The sequence below is a fragment of the Microcaecilia unicolor genome, chromosome 6 (assembly GCF_901765095.1).
Source record: "Microcaecilia unicolor chromosome 6, aMicUni1.1, whole genome shotgun sequence".
NCBI lineage: Eukaryota > Metazoa > Chordata > Amphibia > Gymnophiona > Siphonopidae > Microcaecilia > Microcaecilia unicolor.
In genome coordinates, this window is record NC_044036.1 from 180,384,438 (window position 1) to 180,400,052 (window position 15,615).

Genomic DNA, 15,615 nt, shown 5'->3' on the forward strand with positions numbered 1-15,615 from the left:
TCTCAGGACAGCCTTTAGTTGTTCGCTTCATGAGAGGTTTGCTGTTGTCAAAGCCCCCTGTCAAGCCTCCTACAGTGTCATGGGATCTCAATGTCGTTCTCACCCAGCTGATGAAACCTCCTTTTGAACCACTGAATTCCTGCCATCTGAAGTACTTGACCTGGAAGGTCATTTTCTTGGTGGCAGTTACTTCAGCTCGTAGAGTCAGTGAGATTCAGGCCCTGGTAGCCCAGGCCCCTTACACCAAATTTCATCATAACAGAGTAGTCCTCCGCACTCACCCTAAGTTCTTGCCAAAGGTCGTGTCGGAGTTCCATCTGAACCAGTCAATTGTCTTGCCAACATTCTTTCCCCGTCCTCATTCCTGCCCTGCTGAACGTCAGCTGCACACATTGGACTGCAAGAGAGCATTGGCCTTCTATCTGGAGCGGACACAGCCCAACAGACAGTCCGCCCAATTGTTTGTTTCTTTTGATCCCAATAGGAGGGGAGTGGCTGTGGGGAAACGCACCATATCCAATTGGCTAGCAGACTGCATTTCCTTCACTTACGCCCAGGCGGGGCTGGCTCTTGAGGGTCATGTCACGGCTCATAATGTTAGAGCCATGGCTGCGTCGGTAGCCCACTTGAAGTCAGCCTCTATTGAAGAAATTTGCAAAGCTGCGACGTGGTCATCTGTCCACACATTCATATCTCATTACTGCCTGCAGCAGGATACCCGACGCGACAGTCGGTTCGGGCTGTCAGTTCTTCAGAACCTGTTTACGCTTTAGGATCCAACTCCACCCCCCGAGGGCCCTGTTTGTTCTGTTCCAGGCTGCACTCTCAGTTAGTTGGTAAATTTTTTTTAGGTCAATCTCAGTTATGTCCTCGCCGTTGCGAGGCCCAATTGACCATGGTTGTTGTTTTGAGTGAGCCTGGGGGCTAGGGATACCCCATCAGTGAGAACAAGCAGCCTGCTTGTCCTCGGAGAAAGCGAATGCTACATACCTGTAGAAGGTATTCTCCGAGGACAGCAGGCTGATTGTTCTCACAAACCCGCCCACCTCCCCTTTGGAGTTGTGTCTTCCCTTGCTTTGTTTTGCTACATATGGGACTGACGAACACGAGCCGGTTCGGGCGGGAAGACGGCCGCGCATGCGCGGTGCGCATGAGCGCGCGAGGACTAGCAAAGGCCTTTGCTAGTGAAGTTTCCGATTGGAGGGGCTGCCGTGGACGTCACCCATCAGTGAGAACAATCAGCCTGCTGTCCTCGGAGAATACCTTCTACAGGTATGTAGCATTCGCTATATAGAGAGGGGCTCCATAAGAAGCACACATGTAAGCATAAAGGCTTTATAAAATAAACAACTTAAAAACATATACATTCTTTAATGTACTTACAAAATCAAATACAATCCTAATAGAAGCATAGAGCTTAATAAATAGATGTATATGTGGGAAATCTTCATAAAACATATGTGTACAAAGGGACTACATAAAAGCAGGTGTGTGTATAAGATACATAAATATCCCCAAAATACATTCTTTCCCATCTTAATAAATTTCACTTGGTTCTCCTCCTTTCACTCAACCTTTCAGCAGCGTTTGACTTAGTAGACCATTCACTCTTCGTCGCCTCCACCAGGCAGGGCTTCATGACACAGCCTAGTTCAGCTCTTCAGCCCACCGTTATTACATTGTACAGTCTTCTGACTCTCAATTGACCTCATTCTGCCTCACCTCCAGTGTGCCACAAGGTTTTAACCTATCCCCCTTACTCTTCAACATCTTCCTAGCACCCCTTTTAACTTTAACACACTCTCTTAGGTTCACCACCTTTGTTTTCACTGACGACACAAACTCATATCCTCTTGATCCTCTGAATTTACTTGAAATTTCACTCCTTAATTCAAAGCTCACACAGATAACTGACTGGTTCCTAGAAAACAACCTGGTCCTCAATCCTAAGAAGTCTAAACTGCTCCTCTTTCATGGACGTTATGATGGTCTTTTGGCCTCACCCATATTCTTCTCGGATATTCCGATCCCTCAAGTCCCCCAGGTGCATATTCTTGGAGTCATATTTGATGACTGCTTATGTTTTCAACAGCAGCTCTCCTGTCACTTGCCGGTCATTCTACAACCTAAAAGTGATCCACTCGCTTCGCTGTCTACTCCAACCATCTGTGCTCACAGTCCTCATTCACTCCTTAGTTCTCAGTCAACTTGATTACTGCAGCTCACTATATAAATCCCTCACATCCAAGGATCTCTACTGTTTACAACTTATTCAGAACACAGCCATTAAATTAATACACAGTGCAAGGAATTATGACCTTTTAACACCCCTTCTAATATCCTCACACTGGATGCCTCTTCCTCAATGCATTATCTATAAACTTTTACTACTAGTCCTCAAAATTAAATCTACAGGAGATCCTGCTTTTCTTGCATGTTTCCTCTCCGCCTTGTCCCGACTTATGCCCTTCATTCCTTGATCCAACACCGCATAGTTGTCCCTTCAGTTCATGAAGTCACCCATGCAAAAATAAGGTGCTATATTTTTTCAGTACAAGATCCTGAGCTCTGGTACCAGCTTCTGGAATATCTCAAAAAACAAACAGTCCTGGAGGGCTTTAAAGTTGATCTAAAAACGTTTCTTTTCCAGGAAGCATTTCACTGACCACCGCTACTGTCATTTTTGGATCCTCGGAGACTCCCTTACCTAATGTGTATTTCTATCCCTTTTTTTATTTTATTTATTGCATTTGTATCCCACATTTTCCCACCTATTTGCAGGCTCAATGTGGCTTACAAAAACCTGTTATGGCATCGCCATTCCAGGAGATAGATACAATTGGTGTTATAACAAATTCATGGATGAGGAAAAAGATCTAAACAGAGTTATAGAAAGATAGTTAATAGAATAGGGTGAGGTGGTGAGGTGTTATAATTAAGCTATGGGTTCCCATTGTAGGCCTTGTTGAAGAAATGGGTTTTCAGAGATTTACGAAAGCTAGTTATGTCGTTGATCATTTTCAGATCAGTTGGTAGTGCATTCCATAACTGCGTGCTCATGTAGGAGAAGCTAGTCGCGTGTGTTAGTTTGTATTTTATTCCTTTGCAGTTGGGGAAATGTAGATTGAGGAATTTGTTAGCATTTCTAGGAGGTAGGTCCACGAGGTCTTGCATGTATCTCAGGGCATCTCCATGGATGATTTTGTGGACAATCGTGCAGATCTTAAACGCGATACGTTCTTTAAGTGGGAGCCAGTGTAGTCTAGGGGTTTCACACTTTCATATTTTGTTTTACCAAATATGAGTCTGGCTGCGGTATTCTGGGCTATTTGAAGTTTCTTGATAATTTGTTCTTTGCAACTGGCGTATAGTGCATTGCAGTAGTCCAAGTGACTCAGCACCATTGATTGTACCAAGTTACGGAAAATGGATCTCGGGAAGAAAGGTTTTACTCGTTTGAGTTTCCACATGGAATGGAACATTTTTTTCGTTGTATTCTTCACGTGGGTTTCATGTGTGAGGTTTCTGTCAATGGTGACTCCCAGAATTTTCAGATTGTTTGAGACTGGAAGAGAAAAGTTTGGTGTGGCTATGGTGGAGAAGTTACTTGTATTGTGTTGAGAAGTGAGTATGAGGCATTGTGTTTTTTCTGCATTGAGTTTTAGCTGGAATGCATCAGCCCAGGAGTGCATGATTTGGAAGCTTTGATTGATCTCGTTGGTGATTTCCTTTAGATCATGTTTGAACGGGATATATATCATGACATCGTCTGCATATATGTAGGGATTGAGATTATGATTGGCCAGTAACTTGGCTAAAGGTATCATCAATAGGTTGAAGAGGGTTAGTGAAAGGGGGGATCCTTGGGGAACTCCACATTCCGGAGTCCGTGGGGCTGAAATATCCCCTTTCGCGATTACTTGGTATGATCTTGTGGTTAGGAATCCTCTGAACCAGTTGAGAACGTTACCTCCAACTCCAAAGTATTCAAGAATATTTAGTAGTATTCCATGGTTGACCATGTCGAAGGCACTGGACATGTCGAATTGTAGGAGGAGTATGTTATTTCCAGTTGCAATTGTTTGTTTAAATGAGTTCATTAAAGTCACTAGTACAGTTTCAGTACTGTGGTTCGAACGGAATCCTGATTGTGACTCATGTAGAATTTAGTATTTATTTAAGTAGTCCGTAAGTTGTTTCGTCACTACACCTTACATGAGTTTGGTTATTAGTGGGATAGATGTTACTGGGCGATAATTGGTTAGGTCATTTGTTCTTTTCTTTGCATCTTTAGGTAGAGGGGTGAGTAGAATGTTTCCTTTGTCATTAGGGAAGAGACCATTTTGTAGCATGTAGTTTAGGTGCTTCGTGAGGTCTGTTATGAATTGTTTTTTGTTTTTGTTTTTTTTATTTATAATTTCAAAATTTTACATTACAAGATAATCTTGCTTCAGAAAAACAGACAAGAAAATATTTTGTAGAATTACATCTTCCACTTAAATACAGTAATACAAGATTACAATAATTGTCTTTTTTATATCATAAAAAACTTTAAAGAGGGGGCATGCATGAAAATAATGTGGTTAAATCTAAAAGAAAAGGAAAATTATAACAAATAGATAGGCTTAGCACGATCTTTCCATCCATCAATTCTTTAACTCAATCAGTTAGGGAATAACCATAGGGATTTATATCTTCCTAGAATCAAGAAAAACTCTTAACTGCTCTGGCTGAAAGAAAGTATATTTTAAACCTTGATATTTAATGGTACATTTACTAGGATAATTCAAAAAAGGAAGCACCCAAATCTTGTGTCTCCTTTCTCATACTCAAAAACAACTTTCTAATTTCTTGTTTCTGTTTTGTAACATCTTGAAAAATGCGTACAGTTTTACCACAGAATAGTTCATTCATTTTACGAAAGTATATTCTTTTAACAGCATCCACATCCTGCTGAAAAACAAATTGAACCACTAAAGTCATTCTTTCTGATTGTTCTGATAAAGTAGTTTCAAGCAGGTCGGATACATTTAGAGCTGTTTGCGCCTCATTGGTTGTAGATATACCAGAAGATTTATTTCTTATATAGTAGATTTTATTTATTGGAGGTAACAAGTCTGAGGAAAATTGTAAAACTTCAACTAAGTATTTTTTAAATGCATCCAAAGGTGGTATTCCATTTTCCCTCGGAAAATTTAATATGCGCAAATTTAATCTCCGATTGTAATTTTCAATTTGATTAATCTTACTAGTTATTATAGTTTTATCTTTTATTAACGCTGAGGATAAATCTTGCAGCTTTTTCACATCCTGATTAAGCTTCGTTGTTTGAATAGTAAATTCCTTTTTAATATCAGCCAAAGACTCAGAAAAATTATTCATAGTACTCACTAGGAAGGAAAGTTCTTTTATAGATTTCTCAACGGTAACCGCCAACTGTTGGAGAACTGTCCAAACGTTTTCCAACGACACCGTCCCAGGAACAGTTCTTATTTGCTTCCATTCAGTGCTCGGGCCCACTGGCCTTTGCATCTCCTCAGGTTGCGCCTTTCCAGCGCTTTCGAACAAGGCCCCCGTGATAACTACTTCGGTCTCCAGGGGTCCTTTCTGGCTTTGGCGTCCTTCCGGGTGGGGCGGTGGATCGAGTGCCGGAGGAGACAGCGTGACATCTAAACCCAAATCCTCCAGGGTTTCCCCTTCCTGGGGGACTGCCGGGCTCCTCTCGGTATTTTGGATGGGAGTTCGCGAGGCCTGATGCGGTGAGGAAGTCCGGGTTGTCGAGGCTTCCCCCCGGACTATATCCTTCTTTTAATATGTGGCATAACTTAGAGGATTCACTTTTTCCTAAGCGCCGATTTCTGAGCGGTGCAGAGCTCGCTCAACTACGTGCCGCCATCTTCCTGTTATGAATTGTTGAGGAGCAGATTTTATAAGACTGATAGGGCAGATGTCTAGTTTGCATTGCGACTTGGCATATTTTCCAAGTGATTGGGAGATACTGTTGCTCGATAGTATGTCAAAATTGGTTCATGATCGGTCTGCTGGGGATTCCCCGGGTATTGGGTCGAGACATTCAAGAAGATTTACATAGTCTGTTGTTCTCTTTTTCTTCATCTTGCTTCTGTCCTTTCCCATTATACTTCTAGAACATTAACTGTTTTGATCTTGCTTGCTGTATGATTATGTAGATTGTTGTAAGCCACATTGGGCCTACCCTTGGGTGGGAAATTGTGGGATATAAGTGCTGTAAGTAAATAAATAAATCATGAGTCATAGCTTTATGATTTTCTCTTTGAAGTAGTTTGCAAGATTGGTTACTGATGGAGTGTCTGTGTTGTTAATAGTAATCGGTGTGGTATCTAGTAGTTTGTTTACGAGTAGGAAGGGTTTATGTGTATCTCTGTAGTTTGGTCCGATTTTAGTTTTATAAAATTTTCTTTTGGTTTGTCTAATGGTTTATTTGTATTTTCTTTGTAGTTGTTTCCAGTTGTTAAATGTGGAGGTGTCGTGTTTCTTATTCCAAGCTCTCTCTAATCTTCTGACTTGTGTCTTTAGTTCTTTTAGTTCTTTATTAAACCAAGGTATTAAGTTTTTTTCTGTGTGAGGTTCTAGTATGAAGCGGTGCTATGTTGTCTAGCACGATTCTGCATTTGTTGTCCCATTCAAGGAGAAATTGGTGTGAGTCTTTCACGATATTGTAGTTCACCCCCCTTCCCTTCTGTCTATGTTTTCATATGTGTGTGTGTTCTTTTTGCATTCTCTGCCTTCTCTTCTACTATGTAGTCTGTAAGCTGCCCAGCTGGCACACCCAATGGGTGGGGTAGCAAGTTCTTAATAAATTTGAAACGATCTCGAAATGGGAGATTATGCCTATTAGCATTCTTTGAAACATAAACAAACAAGTGGATAAAGAACCAGCTGATATAGCATTTGATAAACTCTTACCTGAGATGCTCTTTAGGAAATTAAAAAAGTCTTCCTATAGATCACCAACTGGTTAAAAGATAGGAGCAAAGAGTAGGGTTAAATGGTCAGTTTTCCCAATGGAAAATAGTAGAGTGCCTTAGAGGTCTGTTTTGAAGCCAGTATCGTTTGACATTTTCATTAGTGATCTGGAAAAGGAAGCAGTGAGTAAACAATCAAATCTGGAGATTACATAAAATTATTCAAAGTAGCTAAAATTCAAGCAGAATGATCTCACCAGAGTGGTGAAGTGAGTGTTTAAATGACAGATAAAATGTAATATAGACAACTGGAAAGTGATGCGCATAGTGGAAAACAATACTAAAAACAATACTAACTATACTTACAACATGATAGGTTCCACATTTGGCGTCACCACCCAGTAACACGATCTTGAAGTCAAAGTAGGTAATACCTTGCAATCCTCAGCAAAGTGTGCAGCTGCAATCAAAAAGCAAATAGAATGTTAGGAATTATTCAGAAAGAATGGATAATAAAACAGAAGGATACTTGAAAGGTATTAATATCATTTAAATATTTGTAAGGTATTAATATAGAAACAAATATTTTCCAAAAAAGAGGAAATGGTAAAACTAGAGGGCATAAGTTGAGGTTGCAAATTGGTAGACTTAGGAGTAATGTCAGGAAATTCTTCACAGAGAATACTTGAAAGTTATTAATATCATTTAAATACTTGTAAGATATTAATCTACAAACAAACCTTTTTCAGAGACGAGAAGGTGATAGAACTAGAGGACATGAATTGAGGCTGCAGGGGAGAGGATGTACTTTTTCACAAAGAGGGTTGTGGATGCCTGGAATTCCCTCCCACTGGAGGTGGTGGAGATGAAAACGGTAATGAAATTCAAAAATGCATTGGATAAACACAAAGGAATCCTGTTTAGAAGGAATGATTCCAAAGAAGCTCAGCAGAGATTAGGTGGCACCATCAGTAATTGGGAAGCCAGTGCTGGGCAGACTTCTGTGGTCTGTTCACTGATCATGGCTGAACAGATTTGGATAGGCTGGAGTGAGGCTTCGATGACAACTTCAGAAGTTGGAGAACAAGGACAGTGCCGGGCAGACTTCTACGTTCTAAACCCTGAAAATGGCAGGACAAATCCAAGATCAGTTATATATATCTGTAGTATCACATCATACCTTATGCTAGGAGTTTATCTTGTTGGGCAGACTGGATGGACCGTACAGGTCTTTATCTGCAGTCATGTACTATTTTACTATGCTTTTCATGCGATGAAGCTAGAATGTATTAAATTTAAAATGAATCGGAGGAAATGTTTCTTCACTCAACATGTAATTAAACTCTGGAATTCATTGCCAGAGAATGTGGTAAAGGCGGTTAGCTTAGCGGAGTTTAAAAAAGGTTTGGACAGCTTCCTAAAGGAAAAGTCCATAGACCGTTATTAAATGGACTTGGGGAAAATCCAGTATTTCTGGGATAAGCAGTATAAAATGTTTTGTACTTTTTTGGGATCTTGCCATGTATTTGTGACCTGGATTGGCCACTGTTGGAAACAGGATGCTGGGCTTGATGGACTTTTGGTCTTTCCCAGTATGGCAATACTTATGTACTTATGCTCTTATGAGAGAGTGGTCGATGCCTGGAATGCCCTCCTGAGGGAAGTGGTGGAGACAAAAACGATGATGGAATTCAAAAAGGTGTTGAATCGTAATTAGAAAATGGATGGTATTTATTTGTAATGCTTATACCCCGCACTTTCCCGCTTATTAGCAGGTTCAGTGCGACTTACATAGTATTTCAGGTTTACAAAGTAACATAGAATGGATACAGCCGTAATATAGTGAATAAAGAGGTGGTCAATTGGATGTGGGTAAGTTAGTTGAGCAAGGTAGGGAGTGGGAAGAGGGTGTGTATTGGGAATAGTATGATGTTTAGTAAGGAAGAGTGTATAGTGAGGGGTTGGAAGAGGGATGGACTTAGAAAGGATAAATGGAGAGAGTATTCCAGGTTCTGTCTGTATAGATAACAAACCTTAAAAGACCTCATGCATGTTGAGATCCTTAGATGGCAAATCTAGCTGTGAAGAATTAAGGCCAATCTTATGCTATGCTATTAAGGTCTTATATCCCAAAAAAGCCCTATAACATTAGGTTCAAGACGGGTTACAGACATCAACAATAACAAATAATTAAAAAAAACAATTAGCACACAACATATAAAACATTAATCTTTCAAAAAAGCCAAGTTTTCACATTTTTTCTGGCAGACTTCTACAGTCCGTGTCCTGTATATGGCAGGACAGGTTGGGGTAGGCTGGAGTGGGCTTCGACAGCAACTATAGTAATTAGAACTTAAGAACTGTGCCGGGTGGACTTCTACAGTTTATGTCCCAGAAATGGTAAAGAAAGACCAGGATCAAATATTTCATACCACATTCATTGTTGGTTTAATCATGAATTAGTAATGAGTGTGACTGTTGGGTAGACTGGATAGACCATTTAGGTCTTTTCTGTCGTCATCATCATCTACTACTACTGTTACAAAGTGTAACTCCATCTAAGGTGTAACTGAATATAGTGTCAGTTTTGGTCACTCCACAAGATATAGCATAAATAAAATAAAAGTACAGAGAAGGATAAAATGATAGGGAGACTGAACAGGTTACGGCTTTTCAGCTTAGACAACAGATGACTGCAGGATGCAACATGTGGTTACTGATGCCTTGCTTCAGACTGTAGAAGGATTAGGGGATACTCCATGAAACTACTACTACTACTTAACATTTCTAAAGCGTTACTAGGGTTACGCAGCGCTGTACAATTTAACATAGAAGGACAGTTCCTGCTCAAAGAGCTTACAATATAAAGGACAAGTGAACAGTCAGTCCGATAGGGGCAGTCAAATTGGGGCAGTCTAGATTACCTGAAAGATAAGAGTTAGGTGCCGAAAGCAGCATTGAAGAGATGGGCTTTAAGCAAAGACTTGAAGATGGGCAGGGAGGGGGCTTGGCGTAAGGGCTCAGGAAGTTTGTTCCAAGCATAGGTGAGGCGAGGCAGAATGAGCGGAGCCTGGAGTTGGCGGAGGTGGAGAAGGGTACTGGGAGGAGGGATTTGTCCTGTGAACGGAGGTTTCGGGCGGGAATCTAAGGGGAGATGAGAGTAGAGAGGTAGTGAGGGGCAGCAGACTGAGTGCATTTGTAGGTAAGAAGGAGAAGCTTGAACTGAATGCGGTTTCTGATCGGAAGCCAGTGAAGTGACCTGAGGAGAGGGGTGATATGAGTATATCGGTTCTGGCGGAATATAAGACGTGCAGCAGAGTTCTGAACGGATTGAAGGGGGGATAGATGGCTAAGTGGGAGGCCAGTGAGGAGTAAGGCGAGAGGTAATGAGAGCATGGACGAGAGTTCGGGTGGTGTGCTCAGAGAGGAAAGGGCGAATTTTGCTGATGTTAAAGAGGAAGAAGCAACAGGTCTTGGCTATCAGCTGGATATGTGCAGAGAAGGAGAGGGAGGAGTCGAAGATGACTCCGAGGTTGCGGGCAGATGAGACGGGGAGGATGAGGGTGTTATCAACTGAGATAGAAAGTGGAGGAAGAGGCGAAGTGGGTTTTGGTGGAAAAACGATGAGCTCGGTCTTGGACATGTTCAGTTTCAGGTGGCGGTTGGACATCCAGGCAGCAATGTTGGATAAGCAGGCCGATACCTTTGCCTGGGTCTCCGCAGTGATGTGTGGTGTGGAGAGATACAGCTGGGTGTCATCAGCATAAAGATGATACTGGAAGCCATGAGATGAGATCAGGGAGCCCAGGGAAGAGGTGTAGATTGAGAAGAGAAGGGGTTCAAGGACAGATCCCTGGGGAACACCAACAGATAGCGGGATGGGGGTGGAGGAAGATCCATGAGAGTGAACTCTGAAGGTGCAGTGGGAGAGATAGGAGGAGAACCAGGAGAGGACAGAGCCCTGGAACCCAAATGAGGACAGTGTGGCAAGAAGTAAATCATGATTGACAGTGTCAAAAGCGGCGGATAGATCGAGGAGGATGAGGATGGAGTAGTGGCCTCTGGATTTGGCAAGGAACAGGTCATTACAGACTTTAAAGAGTGCTGTTTCTGTCGAGTGTAGACGGCGAAAACCGGATTGAAGTGGATCGAGGATGGCATGAGAGGAGAGAAAATCAAGGCAGCGGCTGTGAACGGCACGCTCAAGTATTTTGGAGAGGAAGGGAGATGGGGCGGTATTTGGAGGGACAGGTAGGGTCAAGTGATGGTTTTTTGAGGAGAGGTGTGACTACGGCGTGCTTGAAGGTGTCAGGCACAGTTGCAGTGGAGAGAGAGAGGTTGAGTATATGACAAATGGAGGGGGTGAAAGTATGAGAGATGGTGTTAAGTAAGTTGGTGGGGATGGGATCAGAGGAACAGGTGGTGCATTTCGAGGAGGAAAGAAGACGAGCGGTTTCCTCCTCGGTGATGTCAGGTAGCAGATTTAAAACAAATTGGAGTAAGTATTTTTTCACTCAACGAACATTCAAGCTGTGAAATATTGCTAGAGGATGTGGTCAAGACATCTAATGTAGCTGGATTTAAAAGTGGTTAATTAGGGGGAGAGTGGGAGGGAAGGGGGGAGGGGCATGAATGGGGAAGGAGAAGGGGGGGGAGGGAATCGATGATAAGTTCTATGGTTGTATTGTTTTCACATACCTATGCCTATATTGTGTTACTTAAATTTATGAGGAATTATTGTTAAACCTTTTGCAGTATCATCAATACAAGTGTTGAGACATAAAAAAAAGGGGGTTGAACAAATTCCTAGAGGAAAAGTCCATAAACAATTAGCCAAATAAACCTCAGAATGCAACAGTTGGGAGGGAACTTCAAAAAATAGGTCTGTTCATTTGTACAAAGGTTTTCAACCTTTTTCGTCTCATGGCACATTTACACAGTGCTAAGGGGTCTTTTTACCAAGCTGTGGAAAAAAGGACCCTGTGCTACTGATGGGGGCCATTTTTCCCGCGCGCCAGGGCTGTTTTTTCTGCAGTCGGTAAAAGCCAAAAAAATGGCCACGCAGTGAGATAACTCTTACTGCATGGCCATTTGGCAGGGAGCCCTTACCACCTACCATCCATTGAGGTGGTGATAAGAGCTCCTGCGCTAACCTGATGGTAACCGGGCAACATGCAGCGATGCCTGATTACCGCTGGGTTGTCGTCACACAAGTCATTTCCGGGGTTTTCTTTTTTTCCCCGGAAATGGTGCGTGCTGAGGTGGGACTACCACTGGCGGCTGCGTTGGGTCAGCGGTAGTCCCAGAAGAGTGAGTGGTAAGCCCGCATTGGGTTTACCGTCACTCTGTAAAAGTGTCCCTAAAATTGTCAAAGCACCCCTACCTACCCCCATATGTAAGCCAGCATTTTACCTTCTTCTCCTCGCATCCCCACACATGGTTCAGCATTTTGCCTTCTCTTTCCCCCACCTTCACAAATAGTCCAGCATTTACCTTCTCTTGCTCCCATCCCCACAAATAGTCCGCCGACCATTAGAGACAAGAAAACATAAAATATACACTCCATTCCACACAAATTAAGGTGGCCCAATTCCCATGGCATACCTGGGCAGCCGCCGCGGTACACCAATGTGTGTGGCACACCGGTTGAAAAACACTGCATTTGTATCTGCTGGGAACATCCTACTGACCTGGTCTGGGTATTGTCAGAGACAGGATGTTGGGCTTGATGGACCTTTGGTATGACCCACCATAGATTATTTTATATTATGTTCTTATCCCCAGTATAGAAAAATGTATGCCATGCATATTTCTTGTGGATATCCTATAAACCTGTCTAACTGGGGGGGGGGGGGGGGCATCAATAAGATAGTTTGGGGAAGTCCTGCTTGAAAGGGTGTATACTGGTTCATGGTAATTTTAGCATATTTGTATTGTAATAAAAAGTCCAAAGTGAGCAGTATAACTTGAGATGCAATGACTTCTCTGAGCTGTTCTTCTCTTTATCTTTTTCGTGATATTAGGACAGATGGGATTCTTTCATCACTTATTCGTACGGGTGCTGTGGCCACTGATTCGGATAAGAAATGGTACATGTTTGATGGACCAGTTGATGCAGTCTGGATTGAGAATATGAACACAGTGCTGGATGACAATAAAAAGCTGTGTCTGAGCTCAGGAGAGATTATTAAACTATCTGAGGTTAGTTCTAAGAGTGAACTTGCAAGAGAAGGAGGCATTTATATGTGTATGCTTCTGTTTCTCTGGTGTGAACCAACCTAACCCTTCACTTCCCCAATTGCAAAGGTATAAAATGCAAATCTTCACATGCCATGAGCCTCTGCTTTATAGGCACACAACTTTGGAACTCACTACCCAAAGACCTGAAACTCACAGAAAACTACCTACAGTTCAGAAAAAAACATGAAAACACATCTTTTCAAGAAGTCTTTTCCCCCTGGATCTGCCTAATCCCACACCACCATACATCATGAAAAGTTCAGAAATGGAAAACAAAAATATTAACGTCTCTCAAAATATGCTAATATATCAACCTAAGCGTTTATTGTACTTCTGTATTATGTACTAGACTTCTACAAATCTAAATTTTGTAACCGCCTTTTTAGCAATATGTAAACCACATTGAACCTGCAATATGGTGGGAAAATGTGGGATACAAATGCAATATATAAATAGTTCCTCTTTGAAAATTTGGGCTAGAGTGGAAAGGTCCAACGGTACAAATGCACATAATAAGAAGACACTGTTTATTGATGAGACCTGCAATTCTCCAGTTAGGAGTGCTTTTCTATTTAACATTTCCTTGCAAATGTGGAGGAGTGGCCTAGTGGTTAGGGTGGTGGACTTTGGTCCTGAGGAACTGAGTTCGATTCCTGGCACAGGCAGCTCCTTGTGACTCTGGGCAAGTCACTTAACCCTCCATTGCCCGCCGCATTGAGCCTGCCATGAGTGGGAAAGCGCGGGGTACAAATGTAACCAAAAAAAAAAAATGTAATGTCTATCAAGTATGTTTTTTTCTGTTCTGTTTAGCTATCTAGTTTCCTGGCTGCTAATAGGAAGGTTGGTTCAGCTTAGTACAAACCACCTTTAAGATTTGATTTATAGATTGGCTTAAATATTACTGGAGAATTAAGCTGCACTCATCTACTTTGTCCTTTTTTGTTCTTTCAATTAGATATTAGGACTGATATTAGGACCTTCCTTTTCGGTAGAGCATATGCCGTGAGCCCTCCTGGTGCCTCATCCTTCTGAACCATGGCTGCCACAGCGACAAATTGTCACCTTCCCCTCTCTCCTGCTCCCTCCTGCTGTTCCTCTTTCCCTATTACGACTCTAATTACTGTATTTTGTAATATTATTATTTAATAGACTATTGTACGTCACATTGAGCCTGCCCATGGGTGGGAATAATGTGGGATATAAATGCCATAAATAAATAAATATTTCCTTAGCTTAAGCGACTGATTTCATCCCCAATATATGGCAGACTTTAGTTGTTAAATCCTTATTCAGAGATGTTTCTGGTTGATTTTCCTGTAAGATTTTTTTTATTTTTACTTTATGTGTATGGATTTAATCACTTTTCTGTACAAGCAAGGTTTTGCTTGGTTATTTATATTTGCATTCATAATTATATAGCAGCAAAAAAAATTTAAAATAAAAGATGGTGGTTTCTTATCAGGCTAATTTTCGAAAGAGAAGGAAGTCCATCTTTCGACATAAATTGGAAGATGGACGTCCTTCTCCCAGAGACTTCCAAATTGGTATAATCAAAACCCGATTTTGGACGTCTCCAACTGCAGTCCGTCATAAGGACTTCCAAAGTTCAAGGGGCGTGGCGGAGGCGTAGCAAAGGCGGGACGGGCGTGGTACTACAGTGGTTTAAAGGGTCCTAACATCAAGATCCTACCAGGTACATACTCTCCCTCCCCCCATGGAAGGCAGACTGTGGGGTACCGCAAAGCTCACCGATCTCACCCGCACAGTTCAACATAATGATGATCCCACTGGCAAGGACATTATCAAAGCATGGCTTCAACCCATTCATTTATGTTGATGATGTATCTATATATATACCATTTAACCAAGACACATCAGAAATAAACACCTTAATAACTCAAGGACTGAATACCTTAGAATTCTGGACCACAGCATTCAAACTCAACAGAGACAAGACTCAATTCTTAGTGCTCACATCCAGTTACTGCAAGGAGGCCTTCTCCAATATTACCTTTGACGGGACCATCTACCCAATAGCAGAGAACCTGAAAAACCTGTCCTTCGAAACAGAAACAAATACTATAACCAAAATATTCCATACACTGTGGAAACTAAGGTGCATCAGGAGCTGCTTTCCAAGAGAAGTTTTCTGGATGCTTATACAAACCCTAACCTTTGCACACATTGACTACTGTAATGGTGTCTATGCTGGCTGCAAAGATTCAATTATTTTAAAAAAAAAACCCAAAAAACCTTCAAATGGCACAAAACACCACTGCCCAACTGATCTTTGGAAAACCATGCTTTGAAAGAGCCAGCCCACTGCTTCAAACCTTGCACTTGTCCCTGTGCAGCAAGGATAGCTTTCAAGCTCTGTACACTAGCATACAGAATTTTCTTCAGCCTGGCTCCAGTTTACATGTCAAACCTA

At 41.9% G+C, this 15,615-nt stretch overlaps 1 protein-coding gene across 1 annotated transcript in view; it reads left to right on the forward strand.

Moving 5' to 3' along the window:
• Positions 1-15,615, forward strand: part of DNAH1 (dynein axonemal heavy chain 1) — a 799,478-nt gene that overhangs the window by 405,072 nt on the left and 378,791 nt on the right. The window contains exon 37 of the mRNA XM_030205737.1: positions 12,968-13,145. Coding sequence (XP_030061597.1) covers positions 12,968-13,145 — 178 coding nt within the window. The remainder of the gene's footprint in view (positions 1-12,967; positions 13,146-15,615) is intronic.